Raw genomic sequence first — 21,398 nt, 5'->3', positions numbered from 1 at the left:
AGAAAGGAGAAATATTATGGTGTGGTGGAAAACCGATGTGGTGACAATGGATGTGAGTCGTGACGCGCCGCGCGCCGCTAAGTCCTTCCGCTCCCGTAAATTGGTCGGGGCTCCCGGGGCCTGATGTAGTGTAACTAGGCGATCTGAGTAACTACACGATCTACACCTCTTTTCGACTCTATGGCAATCTCAAAAACAAAGATTCAACACTTCTGCTATTCCTGATAGCTGTCATTTATCGTACATCTCTCATTATTCATTGAAATTTCCTTTTTTTTTCTCCCAGTAAACCAACCCCCTGGCCTAGTGACCAGGTCAAGAGCACCTGGGCACCATGGATCAGACGCTCCTCGGAATATCAATTCCATCTTTCACCGTCAATGATAATACCACGCAAATATTCAATCGAGAAGGCTCTGAATAATTTCTTCGGATCATCCATCCACTCGGTCACCTCTCTCCACAGTCTTCCTAGTCCCTTGGTCCCGTTATCGCCAAAATATTCCTTCATCTGTGCATAGCTGCAGAGCGAATCGGTTCCAAGAAGCTTCATTGCCTGATACCCGTCCTTGCGAACATACAAAGACTTGGATAGCTTCGCCCCACTCCAATCCATAATCAATGGAGCATACAAGATATGGGGAGTGCGTGGTATTCCTAGGCCTCCTGTAGACTTGTAGGCCCAATCTGCCAGGGGTCGGTAAAGGAACGTCTCTTGATACATGCCAGCGTAGTCGGCACCCGTCACGCGCACATGGTGTGTCTCGGTATCCATTAACTGACTCATGCTGCGGAGGAGATTACGCGCCGGGGCGTTTGCTTCTAGACGGGCAAGGTCTGCTGGATTGTCAGTGCTGATGTAATGAGGCCCATGAGTTGGACAGTGGAAAGTAATGATCCAGTCATTATCATCGCCGGCTTCCATATTGTCGTCGTCGAATTTCATAAGGGGACTGTATTCATTATTAACTCCATGTTTCTCCGCCAATCTGCAGTCTGGAACAGGGCAAGCCGCACGAAGAGCCACTGTGCCGTACTTGGGAGAAAGTTGTTTTCCCAGAGTCCGACGGCATTCCGCGAAGTAACGGATGAGCTCAGGCATGTAAGGACCAGAGAAGAATTGCGACTGGTAAGATGTTGTGAAGGGAATATCGGCCCAGGCTGACAGGAAATGCATGACTTGATAATAATCTGGAAGGTTTACTGCAAGGGCTCCATTGACGTCTCTGTATGCCGTTTGGTATTTGACACCGTTGACTTTCTTATCATAACCATTCACTGGTGCAGTGTCGACAAAGGTAATCTGGACTGAGACAGGGGGCATTCTACGACCACTGCGAGCCTCCTTTTCAAGCAGTCTGCGACGGATCTCTCGAGCAACTGCGAAGGCATAGCAAAAGACGATGAGTGTGCCAACGTGAGGGGAATTATTGGGTTGCGCTCCAGCATGAATGATGATTGGCCGAGTTATAGTGCCATCAAAATGCGCACGATGTCGCGCATCCTCTCGAGTCAGTGAGTGAATCTCATCATCTTTGAGCGCTGTCAGAAGTGGACCCACGAGATCTTTCTCAAAGGCATAAGAGCCACCTCCAAGCGGGTCATGCACTTGACCATCGTGGAAAGTCGCAAAAACTCTATCATCGCGTGATAGAGTAGGGACCAGATTTTGAATTGCGGATAGGATCTCTCTATGTTCTTCTGCCTGGAGCTGTCGAGAGCCTGAGAAGGGCTGACCGGGAAGAAGCGGGGAAAGCAAGCTGACGAGCTCTTGCACTGCGTCAGCACGTGAGCTAGCGGAGCAGACATTGGGCAGAGGTTCATCATGGTGGGGGTATTTGCCCTGCCAGGCCGTACCAGGGACATAAGCCATGATGAACCTTGGTATTTGATTTGAAGCGATTCGCAGGGTGAAAATCTCGATGAGGGAAAGCTTGAAAGGAAAGAAACATTTGGGGATGGTGACATGAAATGAAGAGAAGAGATCAGATCTCAAAGTGAGAGTAAACAATACTCAGCTGAAAAAGCAACGAGGCGACAACGACGTAGCAATAGGCCCCACTTGGTACTTGATCAGCCCGTCCCTTCTGTTCGTCACTTACGTTTGCTTATTTTTTTTCTCTTCATTTTAATGACCTTAAATAACTCAAATTTTAGTATATACTACCATAGAGTTCACCCTCAACTTGAAGTTTCACTGTTGGTTTTGGCGCATATAGAGAAGATAATGCGTATGCGTATGTTGATCATCATCTTGCAGATAAAGTCATTTCGATCACACTAGTTAGTGTAGGTATAAAAACACACTGGCAGATCTGTAATCTTCGGTGAATACATTTGGCATGTAATCATTCAAGTTTGAATACATGCTTCAACTACAAGTTTGAGTCACCAATGAAGGATTCAAGTTATGAGCCCCAAGGAAGTAGGTATGTATGGATATTTCTCTCCTCTTAGTCTATCATTCAGATACCGATGACGGCACAGATCATGGCTGAATCTGTGAATCTCCACTAGTGGATCTTATCTGAGTCCACAATTAGGTAAAGAGATCTGATGGTGGTTTGGAGTTAACTGATCTCGGAGTCACTGTGTGGGGGCCATAAGCACTTGTAACAAGATATCAAAGTCAGAAACTTATTTAGACTTGTTCAAGTCAAAGGTTGATAAATGAAGGCACAGTAGATGACCTTATACTATATAAGCATGCAGTAGCTGACCAGCGTGGCTCAAACTTGAAGATGAGCCCGACATGCTCCGAAATGCCCCACAGGACAGCTCCTCTTCATACACGGCCTCAGTGTGTACCAATATAGACATGGGGATAGAAATGACCACATTTCACTTTGGGTGTCTTAACAGATAAGAGTCCATCCTTAAAAGTGTTAGGTGATAACTGAGGCTTGAATCTTGGAAGAGGCCAACCTTGGGAGTGCGCGGTAGCACTCTCCACAATCGGGAGGGTGGATCGGTGTTATGCGACTGGTGGAGACTCTGAGAGTACATACTGTAGTCTGTAGCTGGATGCTGTTGATCCCCATGGTCGATTCCTTCACAACTGAAGACCAGGTTCGGTGATTTAACCTTGGAAGTCATGCAGGTGCTGACTTTAACAAGAAAGCTTGCTCTTCAGCCTCATTGTGCACGGTGCTTGAAACCCATGCAGGCATTGAGGGATAAAATTTCAAGTTTGCTTTAGCCACAGGTGTGGACAGATGTAAGAGTCGAGTTTGAACTCGGTCGGTGAAGAAAGAGGAAGCTACCACAAAAAGCTTTGGGAGAGAAGAGATGACAATAGCCCTTTTAATATGGTAAATCAATTAGATAGTCTGGAAAACCTTACCAGGATTAATCTAGTAGCTGATGGTTGCTTTTGCGCTAAAAAAATAACCCGGCGCTGGAATAGGCACACTGTTAGTGGTACATGTCAAGGATAAAATGTCCTGGTCACTGTTTGATCACATATCATCTTCGATCACTCCTCCTCTTTCTTCTTTCTTCCCCTCCTTCCCCCATGTCCTACACCCGCTTCTCCTCGCGAAAAGCAACCGCAATCATCGCTACTATTGGCGTGATTGGGATTATCGCCGCTAGGAGAATCTCGTACAACAAGGAAGCTCTTGCTGAATCGACAATTCCCTGTGAAACAATGACCACTGTTCGTCCGGCCATGGGCCTTGGTGCAAGAATGGGCTTCCTCACTCTACGCCTGGAGAGCTCTCACCAGGTGAACGACAATACAAAGCGCCTTCTCTTCCAGCTTCCAGATCCGAATTTCAACGCAGGACTGGGCTTGACTTGTAAGTTTCTCGGCACTTTGCAGGTTTTCTTGATCGACCTGCGCATATGAGATTTATTTGATCTCTCTTCCAACGGTATTTACAAACTATCCATCGAGTCGCATAGCTGATCCACTCTCTAGCTTTCATTCTGATATTCCATAAGCCCGCCAGCGGCTGGCTTCCGGTGATTCGACCCTACACCCCGATCAATAACTTCAGTAAGTGTTCGAATACAAGATTCCAACTTCATCATCTACACTCAGACTACTGACCACTTTCTCATCCAGATGAGCTCGGCTACATTGAGCTTCTGGTGAAGAAGTACCCCAACGGACCCGCAAGCTCGCACCTGCACTCCCTCAAACCGGGCGACACTTTGAGCGTTCGAGCACCCATGACCAGCTTCAAATGGAAACCAAATGAATTCGAGTCAGTCAACCTCATCGCAGGTGGTGCTGGTATTACCCCAATCTTCCAGCTGATCCAAGGAATCTTGAACAACCCCGAAGACCGAACCAAGATCAAGCTGATCTTCGGTGTCAACACGGATAAAGACCTGGTCTTGAAGGAGGAACTGGATGCTTTCGAGCGAGGATTCCCTGGTCGTTTGAAGGCCGTTTACGCGATCTCGAACCCGGCTGATGGATCGCCTTTCTACAAGGGTAAGGTTACGAAGGAGTTGTTGCAGAGAGAATTGGTCGGTGCCAAGGATGGGAAGGCGATGAAAATCTTCCTCTGTGGACCACCGTCCATGGAGGCGTTCATCTTTGGCAAGAAGGGATGGTTCTCTAACCAGAAGGGTGCTTTGGAGGAACTTGGTTACTCCTCTGGCCAAATCTTCAAGTTCTGATGCGTTTCATACGCTTCTTCGTTTGCTTTCAGGTTCGCCAATTTGATATCCCCACTCTCGAAATATGTTCACTCTTAAAATATGATTAATATTTTAAAATCCCATGGAGACTGAATAGTAGATACTAGTGGGCTGGGTCTTCCGCGGACATAGCATTGTGTTCAAGTTTAAGAGAGGCGAGTCTCTTTGAAAGGCTGGAAGTAGTATTTCATGGTTCAAGTGTAGGTCTTGGACACATAAAATGTGTAAGATAATTCCAAGGCCGAGTTAGTTCCCTACCCAGATTGGTGATTTTCGCAAGTCATTGACCCTTCGAGGAGGATTACTGAGGAGGTATTGAATAGGTGCTTCGGGCGGTCATTTTTTGAATAGGGGTATTCAACCTGCACATTGGTACCTTGTACCCAAGTTTGGAAGATCCCCGCAACAAACATCACCCCTCCATCCCTCGTCTACAGCCGATTCTCTCTGACTACCATGAGTTGGATATCGCAACTGTCAGTGAGGAATTCCTTGTTGACCTTTGTCATCGGACAGAGAAGGAAGTGGGCAGAATCGACAGAGAAGAGTACCGGCCCCGAGTCGTCAGAATCTCCGAACATATCGCCGTCAAGTATGGCTGTGGGGTGACGGCCCCCGAAGCAGCCACACAAGATTTCGCATATCGCATGGCTGATCCCCGCATTGTCCATATCCCACGCGTATACCGATATATTCAAGTGGATTCAGAAGGGTTAAGATCCAAAGGGTACATCTTCATGGAATATATTCCAGGCAAAAGCTTATCTGATGTGGACATCGAATCCGACGCCAACATTGTGGTTCGCTTGGCCAAGGTAATTCTACACCTCAGTGAAATCAAGGGAGACACGACGCCCGGCCCATTTGGTGGCGGCAGGCCACAGGGCTATATCTGGGGTGATGATGGTGCGAAAACTGAATTTCACTCACTTGAGGAGATGAATGTCTACATGGACAAGCGTCTGGCGAGACGTTACGATACCATCGACCTAACGCCTTATCCCCTCGTATTATGTCATTTGGATATGTGTCGAAGAAATGTCATCCTCGAGGAAGATAATAAGTCGCTGTGTCCTGTGGACTGGGCTTATGCTGGCCTTTATCCCCGGCTTTTCGAGTTTGCAATGATTCCTTGCACATTTCCGTATGATGAAGCGTTTGAGAAACCATTTATGCAAGAACTGGAGATATTGATGAATTTTACCGCCGAAGAAAAGCAATTCATGACATTGGTCCGATGTGTCCGTGCTGCAAATCTGAGGTGGATATTGTAAGGGAAATGAATCGACCTTTCATTTGCTACTCCTACTAACAAAGTGATGCAGTGACGACTTGCCTCGGATTGATTTGAAAACTTTGGTGACGAAGCCTGGGGAAATTATTGAACCGAACGAACCGGAACTGGTTTACAAGTCCGTATACTATCCTGTTAGATCACCTTAGATAACTCCGAATGTTATGAACCAAGATTATTCTACAAATTGGAGAAGACAGTGGGCTTAATGGAGCAAATCTCATTCATTTGATAATCCTTAGACATCGCACACAACTGCTGTTAATATAGTATTCCATATCTATCATAATGGTCATCGTTTTCTTACTATGACGATCCCATAGAGCCCGCAAACTCATGCAGAATACGACGTAATCTCTCCTTCTCTAGCTCACCACCAAAGATCATATCTATAGATTTCTGACAAATCTTCATCAACCCAGCCCGATTAACACCAAAGTGCTCCGCAGCAAGCAGATATTCATTGGAGACAGGGCTACAAAAGAAGCCCACGTCATCAGTCTGCAACAAAATGAAATAAATCAGTCAGCCTTCAATACCACCCAAGAAAGACCAAAACAAGAAATCTAACGAATCAACTTACGCATAAAGCAATCGGACATTCCTCATGTCTCCAGTACCCGAAATGATGATCCAAAAAGCCACCCTCAATCAATTTCGCATGAACATTACAAGACATGCATAATTCCAGCCCAAGCCCCCTCTTCACAATCTCCGCCTTGATATCATCAGGCACATGAATAACATGACCCAACCGATCAGGCGAGAATGAAAGCAGAGTCTGTAGTTCCTCGCGCGTACCCGAGGTAGGTGTCTCGGCAAAGTGCAGTGTTAGACCAAGACCATGGCTCTTTGCATATGCGAATGCATCCCGATAAATCGAGACATTGCCCTGTGTCGGATTCCCGCATAAATCCACACCGACAACCCCGCGGTGTTTATTCGCGATGGCGAGGTCGATGATCTCGTTTGCTTGGGCTTGGGTTGTGTTACCGCGGTCCAAGGCTAGAATGAGGAAGACGGATAGGTCTTTGTTTTGGGGATTTGAATTGAATGCTGAGATCGTGTCTAGGACTGTATTAAGGTATTCTTCTTTGGTTATTTTGGATGATGGTGATGTGCGTGGGATAGTACGCAACTCCAGGTATCGGACTCCATCGTTAAGGAAATCCTCTAGCACGGAGTTTGTGGCGTATGCGAGACTTTCAAGATCATCACAGAGTTGGTATATCAGTTTAGAGAATACTTGGAAGAATCTAGATATAGTTAGTGATGTGTTGATTGGGGTTCAATTGTTTTGATTGAGTTACTTGCGTTTGAAGCGTATAGTCCACTTTCCCTGGTGGCATCAACACTAGAGGATCCTCGATTGGGAAACAGGGATCCTTAGCTCGCTTGCGTTCCCATATCTCGTGGAGACATTGGCGGCTGATACTCCCGCTGAGATGGGCATGTAGCTAAAGTGGGGTCAAGAAGCTCTCAGTCTAACTGTTTTGCGCAAACACATGGGACAGAAAAGTAAGTTGAGTCGTTGTACCTCTACCTTTGGCAGCGCCTTCGTAAAGCTGCTGGTGACTGGTTCAGCTGGATCCATATCTTGGAATCAACTCGTATCGCTAGGGAACTTGGTGAAATGAAAGGTAAAATGGAGTTAAGTGGGGGCAAACTCGGATCCGATCAGATATGCATTCTCTAATCCCTTATCAGAGATTATAATCCAAAAAATAAGGACCCTGATTTTTGCACCAAAAATAAAAAGAGCCATCTCTAGCCTATCTCTGGCTTACATCGGTATTCGTGTTAAAAAATTATTAAAAAAACCATTTGAACTTGACATCCTAATTCTTGGTTAAAAATCATGAATAACTTGAATCTGACAACCCCAAATCCCCCACAAGTTATAACCACGGATCCAATTTCGTATGGGAAATCCGGGTTAACCGCGCTTTTACATTTGAACCTGACTCGCGCAAGACTTGGTAGCGAGAGCCGCGTAGGGTAAAAGGTCTCAGATGAGAACATTTGAATCAAAGACATTGTTTAGGTAAAAGTCTTCGCCTTGGACCCCAGGCATTGATCCTGATTCCTGAACTCTATCATGGGACTAACATGTATTTTTCGATGCCTGGGTTATTCTCAACATTTTGAACATCCAATTTCCATTCAAATGTTTCTGTTTTATTTACCGGAGGCTCCGAAGGCAACTTGAACCAGCCGCAATCTTAATCCGTGATTTGCGTGTGCTGTTTCGTATAAATTGAGCCTCGGGATGCAATTGCCATAAAAGTGGAGAAAAATGACCAAGCCAGAGATTATAGTTACAACTTACGAGGGCCCCGAAAATCTGGAGAAATACTGTAAATTCATTCCAGGGTTTGAAACATCGTAAAACAACCTTTGATTCAGGTAATTCATCCCAGAATAGGGGGCAGATACTAGTATTATCTCTACAACCTTAGAAGAATAAGTCCAGGTAATGTAAGTGACGACCCGACTCAACGGTTTCCTCGTTTCAAGATATGCGAACACAAGCCGAGATGCATGCATATTGAATTGAACAGATACTAAGAATAGCGATCGGGATCAAATTGCCGAAGCTCAACAGCCCTGTAATTAGGCCAAGCAAACCGGTACGAGCATTCCCCTCGGCATTACCGTAAGCTTCTCGCACTGAGAACTCGAAAAAGACAGATCCACCATACTTGATACATCACTAGACCCCGGGTGTATCCTGTTGGTTCAAAATGATTCAAGCGAAGGTCTCATTGCCAAGGCTTAGAAGCTGAGTTCCAAGGTTTTTCCCACTGTTAACGGTCTGAGGGCCGACCGTGCCGTGCCGTCTTAGGGCGGAAATTCAAGGAATTTGTCCATGGTGAGCAGGGAACAACAAGGCAGCCCTACTATCTTTCCAGCCTCTCCAGGATTCTTGGGTAGGACGATCGGTGTGGGATCGGGTCCCGATGGTCAGAGTGTGTAGTTCCTGCACGTAAGAAATGTCAAAACAGGGCGGAGTCTTTTCTCTGGCAATCTAGAAGCCACGTTGTCCACCGCGGGATCCCTAGTGGATGTGGGACTGGTTTAGGTATCTTGGGTGGAATCGTTTTGTTTCATTTTATTCTAGATTATTCGGTTGTTCAGCCCGGAGCCGCGCGAGGGGGTCGTGGATACAGGATGTTTTCTCCGGTACATAGCTTTTTGCTCAGGTGATGTTGCTGGTCTGGAATAAACAAGTTAGACACTCATCTTAAACTGGATATGAATAATGCAAACTCTATACTTCGATTTTATTGTCTCAAGTGCTGGTTTCGAGTTGCCGCGATATGCCGTGCTGGTCCTCAAATTGAAACGGCGGAGTTTCTAGATGTGCGCAAGTTTGAGAATGAATCAAGATGAAGCTCAAGGACTAGACCAGTCTGTCAGAATAATGATTTTCAATCCATTTTTGCTCTTATTGAATCAGAAGTGTAGTATGAGCAACAGACTCAACATGAACTTGGAGGTCTTTGATAATGTGTGGACGCCACATGTGCATACTATCGTTCCGCTTACTGGCTCAGACCTCCTGAGCCCCCCCGCATTGATCAGTATAAACATATCAAGGCTTGATATTGTCAGTGCTCTATGGATCACCAAAGTACTAGACATGATGCAAATGATCATTGACGAAAGTACGGAGTACGGGGAGAGCTTCCTCAACTTCAGCCCAGACATCTACGCCACGTCGTCGACCGGCATTCAATATGTCTGATGAGATCAGACGACCTTCCTAGAGAGGAGAAGGTCGAATCTGCAATAGCTTGATCCTCACGAGCCCGCCCCGAAACCTTGAGTCTAGCGTCTCCTAGTGTCTCCCCGAGAAGGTTGACAGCCCGTTGTACTTGCGCAATCTCGGAGTGTACATCAAAAACATAGTACCAAGGCGAAGGTCATGCGACCACCCGAAACAAAGTTTCCACGAGTTGAAAAGGTATCCGGTAGCTTTTTTGCAACGAAGTAGCTAAAGAACCCCATGTAAAATGCCGGAATCTCTCGGAGACCAAAAAAAAACTGTCGTTCCCGTGCAGATATTCGCAAAAGAGGAGGTAAAAGTAACCATACCCGAGAGAGCCAGAAGGAGAAAAAAAAGCTTTCGTTAGCGCTGAGAATAGCCTCCGTAGCGAATAAACGTCATTTCAAATGAGACAGGGAGGGCGTCGTAAATTCAGGTGACACATCGTCTGTCGGCGCGAACCATCTCTTCTCCTGCCTTCATGTTACACCAACTGTCTGGGACGGGAATAGGGACATGGAGTCGCATGGTGTAAGTGATGAGTCTTTCGAAAATTTCGATTTGGACCAGGCTGTTCAGCCACGCGATATTATTCGATAGGCACCTGGATTTCCTTCCAACGGAGAGACAGAGAATCGGGCAACTGCATACCTCCTACATGGAGGGCCCGAGGATGACAGATTCATCCTCTTGCATGAGGGCTGATAAGTACCAGGTGGGGGTGAAATATAATCTGGGAAGATATTCAGCATCGAAGACGCATCGAAGAATCCAACGGGGGGCTGTATTCGAGAAGTGCACATGTGGCTGCATGTTAAGACAAAGTCGGGATTGTCTGAGCCGTGTTATCCAGTGTTATGTGTTGTGTATGTACACCGATTCCAAGTTATTTGTTTTTTTTCCATCTGTATTATTCAAAATATTTTCTGTCTCTTCTTTTCATTTATGATTTACCCAAGGTAGGTTGGGCTCGGACAACATGCAGCAACATCAGGGATACTTTTTAGTGGATTGATTAGACCAAGAATTACCTAGATACAATACAACACCGAAATTCACCGATACTTCGTTTTCTATTCTTTATTTTTCAGGAGAGAATAAAGTTGCCCGATATGTGTCACTTAGTCGAATTTTACTTTACGATAAAAACTAGAAAAGAAACCGAGAAAAGCAATATAGATTCAACATTTGAAGTTCTCGACCATGTTCAGATAGGTCAAAAATAGGTACGGAGTACGGCAAAGGTGAATCAACCGTGCCCCCAAATTGAGGCGCAACGTTCCATGCTGCCGGGACTGACAGGAATAACAGGTCATATTTACTATAGGGATCAAATCGATGCTAAGACCTCTTTAGTAAGTGCCCTGTCGGATCATCGACGGATCCATTCTCCTGGAACATTTTGAAAAAAAAAAAAGTTCATTCCTCAAGATTCAGTGTAAAACTCTGATGAAATCGGGGTAAAGTTCAAAACTTCATTAAGTTCAATAGGAATGAGAGATTCATCCCCTTCTCTCCTGAAGATCACAACTCAAATTCTTTTTGATGATTTGAGGGTTTGAATTGACATGTCTCCGTACTTCCCGTACTCTGTGGCAAAAGTCGGCCACCCCTGAAGGTTCAACGGTGAATGGTTGACTATAGATCCCCTGGCTCCTATTAGCTTGATAGCTAAGTGTCATTATTGGACATGCGAGGTTGCGGAGTACCGGGCGATCCCAAGTACCTGGTCAGGTCAATACAAGTGAAAAACCGTAATTATTTAGAAACCTGAGACTCCCTTTGTAATATTACCGTAACCTATTCAGAGCCCTGGAGGTTGACGTTTAGCTACGTCGATGACCAGCGCCTTCGTGATGTCATTGGAATCCAATCAACCTCATTTAGGCATGAACATGAGTAATAAGATAACGGCGTCAAATGTTTTAGATATTGGGCAATGATTCATTACTACAAACGAATTTTTTTTTTGGTTTCCCTAGCCTGAGCGTCTAGGTAAAACTCGGGCACTATTTTCAAACATTAGGCTTAAATCCTCCGGAAGCAGACATCAGCTGAGTCCTCGCAGAATTAGAACAAAGGGAAAGGACAAATCTCGGTTTCCAATAATTGGGATAATTAATTTCATGTTTCTTTCTTGGCGATAGCTCATGTCATAGGGCAGAGTCCATAAAAAGCGGGGGTGTATCTAGGGCTGCTGATCGTAGCAAGGAGCGACTGCGAGATTGGTATTACATGCGCATCACGGAGCAGGGTTCCTCTGTTACTCCTAGCCTTTTTTTCTTTCACTTTACGGAGTATCCCGGTCACGTCTGTGATTGTGATGATTGTCTCGTCGAATTGGAGAGTGGAGACTCAAATCTTTCTTTTTTGTTCCTCCAATTCATCTAATGCTCCGTACTAGCAATTTGCCACTGATCACCCCCTGAAAGAAAGAAAAAAAAGAAAGAGATCCATCTCCCCCTTTTCCCACTTAGGTTGTGCCCTAGAAAATAGATTGAGGATACAATTTGCATGGTTTCTTCTAACTAACCCAAATCAGGGTAAGAATACGTAGACAATTGTCTGGGGCTCCCCATATGCAAGTACGATGTGGAATTGGTTTGTAATTATGGTGCCCACTAACTCCAAGGGCTAGAGATAACTAGCACGTCAATGATGACGCCCTTCATACGTGTACAGACAAGAATGTAAAAATGTAAAATACAAGAGAAGAACAACCCTGTCAACCTACCTAGTGGGTCTGACGGTTCACGAAAGCGCAACGTTAAGCCCTGGAGCCCCTCTTCAAGCCAATGGAAGAAACCAAGAACCTTGGAAGGAATCATTCCTCAGACATGTTCCAACTAAACCAAAATAGGGTAAGGTACCCTCTAAAACCTATAATATATTCAAAATTCTCTTAATTTAATATCCTTTTTATTCCTTTATTCTTTTATTTCGGGGACTATTTTAAGATCATGATTGGTTTCTCCCCGTCACCGCCGTCAGGTCACGAGAACAAATATTGAATCCGAGGAGATATCGAGGCAACGAGTTAAGATGAAGGGTCAAAGTGAGAAACAAGAATTCAAACTTCCAAGAAACAAAAAGTAAATGAATAAATAAACACAAAAAAAGGAGATTATTATCTCGTACTTCGTAGTTCTCAATTAAACCCAGACCCCTCTTTTCCCGTGATCTTCATGATTGTCGCCTCGGTTGTTTTTTTTTTGCCCACGAGCCCCGCTATACATACTGAAGTAACTGAACTACAAACAGACAATTGGGAAGCGGTCTGAAAAAAGCTCTGACCTCAACGCGAGCACGCGAGATTAAACATTGCCCGATGGCCGCATATTCAGATCATCCCTGTCCAGGTGCTCGGGGCCACCTATTCTAACTGGTCGACAAATTTGGAAATTGCAAAGATGACGAGATGTCATGATGCTTCCCTGATAACGTGGCGTTGTATCGCATCTGCACCGTCAAGACATCAATCCATTTTATCTCCTGATCTTATCGACCGGGATAGTCAAGCCGCCACAACCGCTTGTCTATGATAGCGCACGGATCTATGATGACCCCCAAACGAAAAAGGTGGATGTTATGGTTTACGAAACGCCAATCCATGAGTCATCATCGTCATATTCCTCGGCAGGAGCAGCCTTGATAATAGAGGAAAACGAGGGGGGAAAGAAATAACAAAAAAAGAAAGAAGAATCATAGCGAATCGTGTTCCCTCGTTTGGAGACATCATCCTGGAGTCGCGTCTTCTTCCGAGGGACCGCGTAGCTCGGGCGTTTCCCGGGTGTCATAATGTCAACGTGTGCTAGGCCGAGGGATAACGATTGGCACAGATTGATTCCCTGCTGGCTGGTCGCGCTAGGTAATTTCGCCTTACAATGGAGCCCGCAGCGAGGATCAGATCAATGACGGGTCATCGAGACGGACCCATTATGAGCGTGATGACCTCTTCACCTGGGCAAAGCGGTAAAGCGGGATGCAAGAGACAAAGGACAGATGCAGAAATTCGAAATGAGAATAAGTTAATGTTCGAAATCAGGGAATGAGGCATCCCTTGGCCAGCGCATCGAATCCCGTAGCGCGGGGTTGAACCCCGCGCGCACTGTATACGCCGCTATCAGAAAAGGGTGCATAGCGCGGCTTGACTTTGACGCATTTCGGGATCGTGCTTAGTCTCACTAATCACTAATCGACGTGTAATGTTGCTCATGGTGCAGCAGGACCGCAGGTACGGGTCAAATGTATGATCTTCCTCATGTGATTAATAGAAGTGCATCGAGGTCAACTAGTAGGAAATAGACCCCGATGTTCCTACATTGAAAAGGCGCTTGTAGGTTTCAAATGACTACAGGAGTACAGACCGCTCATTTTTTGAATCTATGCGGTCAAGGTTAACTAAAGAATAATCTTGATAACTCCACATAAGAACCAAAAAGGGAGAATCAGAAATACAAAAGAGACAAAAAAATAAACATTGTAAATAAATAAATACAGACTAAAATCAACCTTGGAAGTCTCCTCCACTAAGACGGTTCGTCAAAGAACGGGCTTCGAAATACCCGACGATCAGGCTCTCGCCGGTACAATGCGGGGATCCACCAAGCTCCATATGCACCGCCCAACCGTTTCACTGCCACTCTCCAGCCTCACATGGTTCTTCAAGCACGAAATTCTTGTTCTTGTTTTCTTTGGTCACTTTCGGTCCCGAGAAAATGACGGTGTATGTCTCTTTCTATCATTATACTCTTTGTCCTGCAAATCTCCCCCAAGCCAAGCAGGGTAGGACTTGTCGGACCACTTGGCCCCTCCTTTTCTTTCCCATTTTCCCCACTTACTAGTAGTCTTGGTCGAATAGGAGGGAATAATGATGTGCATCGTGATCGACCTGTGGCACACACCCTTCATGGATTTCTTTCTCCTGTATCATCCGTGGTAGCCTGTTGGGCAGAGATAGGGGCCCGAAAGTTGAACAGAAACCTCACCTATTGTCATGATGATAAGATAAAAATCCTGTAAATAAAATAAAATAAACAATAAAAAAAAGAGATAAAATTAGAAAGGGATGGCAAGGTTCATTCAAGTTATGAAGGCCTCCGAGATCAAAACGCAGAGGCAAGAATCCGAGGGCTCCGCATACTCTTCCCCCAGGGACCACTGTGTCGGTGCCATACATCAAGGTACAACATGACGGCGATGTGGGCCACACGGTATGGTATTCCACTATTGTATGGAGTATAGGATATGGAGACATTGGAGATATGGAGCTAGGGGATGGTCTCACAAGTAACATTGAAGAAATGAAGTCAAAAGGTACCCGTGGACGGAGTAAAAAAAAGAAAATAGAGAAAATTACAAAAAGTAAATCTCACTATGTACTCTGTACTCCATACTAATTTACAATGACTGAAAAACATGTTAAATGTGGGGGAACTGGAGCCCGGTAAGCGTAGTGTTCAGACTATGGAAGTCTGAATGGAAGAAACAAAGTAGAATGTCCATAAGGGATCCGATCCACTTAGTACAGAAATCCTCCGGTGATACCGTCTATCCCTTTTTTTGACAATTCTTTTTTATTCTGTATGCCTCTCTCCGACAAGTACAACTGGGCATCAGACATAGCACCTGAAAGTACTTCATAGAAAGGTTGCCCCTTGTCTCCTTCGGCGGGAAGTCGTCATTGTGCTGGCAACTTGGATTCTTTTTTAAAGAATTTTTCTTTTGCTTTTCAACGTATCTGAAACACTGATCGGCCCCCCGTTTGACCGATAACATTCCCCAGGAATCGTAGGGATCGGCCAATGGAACCCATGCATTGAGATCTACCGGGGTTGGTTTTGGCGTATAGTCATTCCACATCGTCATCCCATCTCCTACCCAAGCTGGGTTCACTACAGTATGATAGGATCAATTTTTTGAAGGGTGGGTTGGGGCACTTTGCAGAGTCGTACTGTACCTGGGTACCTAATTATTTGAAAATAAAATAAAATAAATAGTAAATGGCTTGGATTATTTTGATTATCAACCTTAGGCCGTTACTATGAGTTGTTCATTGTATACCTCCGGCGCATAGACTATTTATTTGTTTGCTCCCGTGCTCTTTAGATTCTTTTCTTTTTCTTAATCTTCGCCCCCAGTTTAATCCCTGCGCCTAATATACTGGTTTTATTTCTCTGATGCATTTATAAGCCTCATCCTAGGCTATAGATAGAAGAGGAGGAAAGCACCCACCTGTCAGGCATATATTGGAATTCTTTTTTTTTCTTTTTCCAGTTTCTACTTTTATATTCCAAACTATTTCCATCTCATATCTCCTATATCCCCTGAGAGAGATCACATATTGCAATATACCTACTACTTTAGTGGGTATATCACCGGAAACAGCTATTTTGGAACTTGAACAATTTTGAAACCTTGGAAATTAAATACGGTTTCTGTATTACTGACCCACCGGTGATACAATACCCCTGTGTACACCTCATACGTCTCGTACTCACGGTAAGTACCAGTACTCCGTACCCACTCCAGCTTCAATTCCAAGCGGAATCACTGGGATCGAATCATGGATTTCAATTATTTTTCCCTTGTTCCTGACACCCCCTTCTTCAATCTCCTGATCACTCTCATATTTCCAGGATAACGCTGGACTTGTCCAGTTTCTTTCTTGGTTGCTCATTATCTCCACAACTGCAGAAGTTCCCACCGCGCGTATACCCTTGGTTACTACCACGTAACCGTGCAGAACCCGGGATCACCTCACCCTCCCACCTCCAATTATTTTGAGACCAAAAAAAAAAAAAGATTTCGTATAAAATCCCGAAAACCAGACCGAAACCAAAATCCAACATCAGCAATTCAACTCAGCTCGGCCCCTTCGCCGATTATCTTGCGTTTCCTCTTTCGACGTCCTGCAGTGACTGCGTTGGCAGTGTCGCAATACCCGCTTTCCCCAATCGCATTCGCCCTCAACTTGCGCCGCATAGAAAGAGAGTGGAAAAAAAGTACTCTCCTCCTCTAGCACGGCTGCTCCCATAACCGGTTGCATTGCTAGCTTCAAATCGCTATCCAATCGAAAAGTCGAGCTACTACGAAAGTAGGTCATCATCCCTGGCAAAAAATCTATTTTTTTGTTAAATTTTTTTTTTCTCGCCATACAGCTCACGCACCACCTTCCGAACACGCGACTACTTCTCTCTTGGGGCTCTTCTTGATCGCCGGGATTTAACCCGCATATGCGCAACCTGTGTCTTGCGTGGTCAACCCTCCTCTACGAGCACACGGTCCATTGCCCCTCCCTGGTTCGTCCGTTGCGCGATCAATTGGTTCATATCGCAACCGTTCACCCCTCTTGCGTGCAGCACAGCTTTCCCCACGCAAGCCCGGCAGATCGACAGAAAGAGGGGTCGCATTGGTTATCGTTAGGATATTACAGGGATTCAGCTGGCGCCCCCAAATAAGACAGGCACAGCTTCGGACCGGAACCTTGGCCTCGAAGATCACACCCCAAGTCTGATCCCCTCCTTCGCCTGGGGTGACGTCTGTCGTGGTTAGCGTCGGTCGAGCTCTTTTCCGTCTTTGCTTTTTTTTGTCCCATTCCCTTTTCGTCTGAGAGATCGACCGTTGCACGGGGCCGGTGCCCTCTGCAATTGTTATCAGGGACCTGTGCCCGTTCGTTATCCGTCACCACTTTTCTTGATTCTGTCGGCTTTTCCCCGTGAGGCGCTCTCCGGCAGGGCTCTCCGAATTGAAATCCAGCCAGGTCAAGATGCAGAGTTCAAGAACAGGATCTCTCTGCTGAGGAACGTGGCTGAACCATCATATCTTACTTTCTTACTGTGTCCGGCTATTCTTTTTTTTTTTGCTTTTTATTTTTTTATTTCCTTGGCTCGGATTCATTTCCAAGCTTAGCTTTGGCGACTTCTTTTTTAAAGGCTGGCTGGTCCCCTACCCTGATACCAAGTACCCAATTCAAAGTCCAGGCGACTCAAAAATTGGTGTGGTTGAAGGTCAAAGAAAAGAAACCCCGTTCACACTCTGGTCGACAGCTGCGCTGTCGCGTCACAACAAACAGTCATCATGGCCTACACTACAGCGACCTCACCGCCGTCTTTTGATGCAGAAACCCAAGCTAGCCTAAAGCTTACTACCTCTCTCCCCCGATCCAACTCTTTACATCATGTCGTTACTTCGTTGCCATCGGGGTCGACGCACTCTGGCGCACCGTCATTCACCTCATCTCCGACATCCACTCCCGCATCTGCCTACCCTGCGCCGGGCACACCGAATGGCTTCACTCCTGCCGGTACTCCTCTACAACCACCCAGCGAGGGTCCACGCGGTCGAAACTTTGAATATTCTCTACAAATTCCAGCTCCTTTGGAGCTTGGTGAGTCCATGATGGCAATTCCTAGCAACACAAACTCTGCCAATTCCAATGATTGGACAGCACCAAGCTCCAAGGGGGCTGGCTTGATGCGCCGCATCTCCCGCGGTGCAGCCAACAAACTTACCCGAAGAAGACAGTCTGCCTCCCAGAATGACAAACGAGACAGGAGCTCCGGTCCTGTTATAATGCGCCGGCGCAGTGACAGCAAGACTGGTCCTCAACCTGTTCGAGACAATGCTTTGGACTCAAGCAACGAAGATGATGTCAGTGAAGCTTTGGATGCTTTGGGTCCATGGGCTGGCTCCGAACCGTCAAGCTTGCGCAGCGAAAGTCGAATGTCTTCTGCTCGTGATATCAGTGCGGGTACTATGTCGACTCCTCCAGCTGCTATTGCCGTCATTGCACCCAAAGTGGACTCCGCGCTGCAGCGTGGAACAATCTTGACAAAGGTCACCAAGAAGCGCCGTAAGCAGGTCCGATTCTTCCTGGATTTGGATGCTGCCAAGGTCTTCTGGGATCTTTCTAATCCTGCGAAACGGTTCTATATCGACGATATCAAGGAAATCCGCGTTGGTGCTGATGCGAGGAACTACCGCGAGGAACATCAGGTTCCTGAAGATATGGAACGCCGCTGGTTTACCATTGTGATTGCGGACGTCGATCGTTTCAAGGGTCGAGCAGTCAAGACTCTCCACCTTATCGCACCCAATGACCGTGTCCTTGAATTATGGACCACCACTTTAGAGCACATTGCTCGTTACCGTATTGGTCTTATGGCTGGCATGGCTGCTTCTGCACAAAGCGAGACTGTGATTCAGGCTCACTGGCAACGTGAAATGTCACGGCTGTTCCCACAGGGCTTCCGAGCTGGAGAGGAACAATGTCTTGACTTTTCCGCAGTCGAGAGTGTTTGCCGCAGCTTGCACATCAATTGTTCCAAGAATATGCTCCGAGCACAATTTACCAAGGCAGATGCGGGACGCAGTGGCAAACTGAACTATACAGAGTTCAAAGACTTCCTTGCACGCCTTAAGGAACGCAAAGATGTCAAGGAAGTCTACAAAAGTGGCTCTGCGGAACTGAAAAACGGCATGACTCAGGATGAATTCCTTGATTTTCTTCGCGATGTGCAGAAGGAGGATGTGGACTCCGATCGTGCTCACTGGATTGCCTTGTTTGACAAGTTCGTTCGCAAGTCCAGGGCTCGGGGCTCTGATGCGTCAGAGATTTGTCCACCAGAACCGCGAATGAACCTTGACACATTTGCTTCTTATCTCACTTGTTCAAGTAACGGTATATATGCATCTCGCGCTCCTCAATCGCGTTTTGACAGACCATTGAACGAGTATTTTATCTCCAGTTCTCACAATACATACTTGCTCGGCCGCCAGGTTGCTGGAGCTTCTAGCACAGAGGCTTACATCAGTGCTCTCCAGCAGGGCTGCCGATGTGTGGAGATTGACTGCTGGGATGGTGCTGATGGACGTCCAATCGTGTCTCACGGACGTACCATGACTACCAGTGTGCTGTTTGCCGACTGTATTACTGTGATCAATCGCTATGCTTTCATCTCATGCGACTTCCCTCTCATCCTTTCTTTAGAGGTGCACTGCAATCCAGAGCAACAGCTGGCCATGGTTAAGATTATGAAGGAAACTTTCAAAGAACAACTTGTCCAGGAGCCTTTGATGACCAACTACTTCGTTCTTCCGTCGCCTGAAGAGCTTAAGGGCCGTATCCTGGTCAAAGTCAAGACATGTGATGAAACTCACAATGATCCTCGCGTTGATTCTATCAGCACTGTTGGCACCCATGGTCGTAAGCGAAGCTCCAGCTCTCCATTTGTTCGCCCAACACCCCCAATGGATTCCCTGAGTGGACTTCCGTCTTTCTCAAGCCCACCAACAATTGCAGGCGGTGCGGTGGATGGCATTGGACCCTTAATCTCTCAAGACAGACGTTCACTCACAGCAACAAGCATGAGCAGTGCAACCGAAGACAGCGATAGTGCGATGCCGTCCATTCACAGCGAAAAGAAAAAGAAGCGGCGTCAAAAGAGCAAGATCACAAAGCCTCTTTCTGATCTCGGTGTCTACACTCGTGGCTACAAGTGGCACAGCTTTAGTTCCCCAGAGAGCCGCAAGTATAACCACATTTACTCTTTCGCCGAGCGATCATTCGAAAGCATCTGTCAGAATCATGACAACAAAGTTGCGCTGGAAACACACAATCAGAAATACCTGACCAGAGTATACCCTTCCGGCTTCCGACTCCGCTCGTCTAACTTCGATCCAAACAAGTTCTGGCGCCGTGGTGTTCAGATGGCGGCTTTGAATTGGCAGACCTACGATATCGGGATGCAAATGAACCAAGCCATGTTTGCCGCTGGAACTGACCGCACTGGCTATATCCTTAAGCCTGAAAGCCTTCGACTGCCTGCTCCTGACAACGGAAACCAGAAGCGCAAGACAGAAAGGAGACTGGTTCGATTCTCTGTCGATGTCATCTCTGCTCAGCAGCTTCCCCGACCTCGCACAATCGGCCCTGAAGATAACATCAATCCTTACGTCGAGATGGAGATCTTCAGCGCTGATGACCGTGGTCAGAGCTTAGCATTTGGTGAAGGTGGCATGGATGCTTCTGCGCGCAATGGAATGTCTGGCATCGGATTTCCGCATCGCCGTCGCACGAAGATCGAGCAGAGCAATGGTTATAGCCCCGTTTTCAACGATCGCTTCAAGCTGTCTCTGGAGACCAAATATCCCGACTTGGTGTTTGTGCGCTGGACTGTCTGGAGCTCTTTGGATGGTCGCAGTGCGGGCAACAACAACAGTGTGCAGTTGGCTACTTTTACTGCCAAGCTTACCAGTTTGTCCCAGGGTTACCGATACCTTCCATTGTACGATGGCAAGGGCGATCAGTACCTGTTCTCAACCTTGTTCTGCCGGATCTCCAAGGAGGAACCTATTCCTGTTCAACGTCTGGACTTGGAAGAACTTCGTGCTGAGCGCATGGGTATTCTACGTCAGATCGGACAGACTGTCTTCAAACGTTCCTCATCTACCGACCGCGAGAAGGATCAATCTCAAGATCGGAGTGATCCTACCAGTCCGGAGGACAGAGATGGCTCTCCAATTCTTACACCGACCATATCTACTACATCCACCTCATCCTTTGTGCCTTAACAACGGGGCACTCCTCCACACAAACTTCGCTCCTGACTTCTCAGGCCAACTACTCCTCCCTTTCTCCACCTCAACATCCTCTACATACACTCCAGACACTCTCCTGCA

At 46.4% G+C, this 21,398-nt stretch overlaps 5 protein-coding genes across 5 annotated transcripts; 3 read left to right on the top strand and 2 right to left on the bottom strand.

Annotated features, from left to right (window-relative positions):
* Positions 1-358: 358 nt before the first annotated feature.
* Positions 359-1,873, bottom strand: N7483_003638 (uncharacterized protein; the record flags this gene model as incomplete). The annotated part of the gene is made up of 1 exon (XM_057087075.1): positions 359-1,873. The coding sequence occupies one exon, from the start codon at positions 1,871-1,873 to the stop codon at positions 359-361; it is 1,515 nt and encodes a 504-aa protein (XP_056946904.1).
* Positions 1,874-3,424: 1,551 nt separating this feature from the next.
* On the top strand, positions 3,425-4,632 carry N7483_003637 (cytochrome b5 reductase family protein; the record flags this gene model as incomplete). Its single annotated transcript, XM_057087074.1, has 3 exons — positions 3,425-3,800; positions 3,923-4,000; positions 4,070-4,632. The coding sequence occupies 3 exons, from the start codon at positions 3,425-3,427 to the stop codon at positions 4,630-4,632; spliced, it is 1,017 nt and encodes a 338-aa protein (XP_056946903.1).
* A 241-nt stretch (positions 4,633-4,873) lies between these two features.
* N7483_003636 (aminoglycoside phosphotransferase family protein) lies at positions 4,874-5,927 on the top strand (the record flags this gene model as incomplete). Its single annotated transcript, XM_057087073.1, has 2 exons — positions 4,874-4,877; positions 5,005-5,927. The coding sequence occupies 2 exons, from the start codon at positions 4,874-4,876 to the stop codon at positions 5,925-5,927; spliced, it is 927 nt and encodes a 308-aa protein (XP_056946902.1).
* Positions 5,928-6,253: 326 nt separating this feature from the next.
* N7483_003635 (putative adenosine deaminase) lies at positions 6,254-7,984 on the bottom strand (the record flags this gene model as incomplete). The annotated part of the gene is made up of 3 exons (XM_057087072.1): positions 6,254-6,448; positions 6,531-7,149; positions 7,908-7,984. The coding sequence occupies 3 exons, from the start codon at positions 7,982-7,984 to the stop codon at positions 6,254-6,256; spliced, it is 891 nt and encodes a 296-aa protein (XP_056946901.1).
* Positions 7,985-17,795: 9,811 nt separating this feature from the next.
* On the top strand, positions 17,796-21,290 carry N7483_003634 (putative 1-phosphatidylinositol-4,5-bisphosphate phosphodiesterase Plc1; the record flags this gene model as incomplete). The annotated part of the gene is made up of 1 exon (XM_057087071.1): positions 17,796-21,290. One exon carries the CDS (start codon positions 17,796-17,798, stop codon positions 21,288-21,290), a length of 3,495 nt encoding a protein of 1,164 aa, XP_056946900.1.
* Positions 21,291-21,398: the final 108 nt, after the last annotated feature.

This window comes from Penicillium malachiteum (genome assembly GCF_028827825.1).
Source record: "Penicillium malachiteum strain IBT 17515 chromosome Unknown utg000002l:1.0-8849297.0:1.0-8852440.0, whole genome shotgun sequence".
Taxonomy (NCBI): Eukaryota; Fungi; Ascomycota; class Eurotiomycetes; order Eurotiales; family Aspergillaceae; genus Penicillium; species Penicillium malachiteum.
The sequence above is the reverse complement of the archived record's forward strand: the minus strand, read 5'-3'. Positions and strand labels throughout refer to the sequence as shown.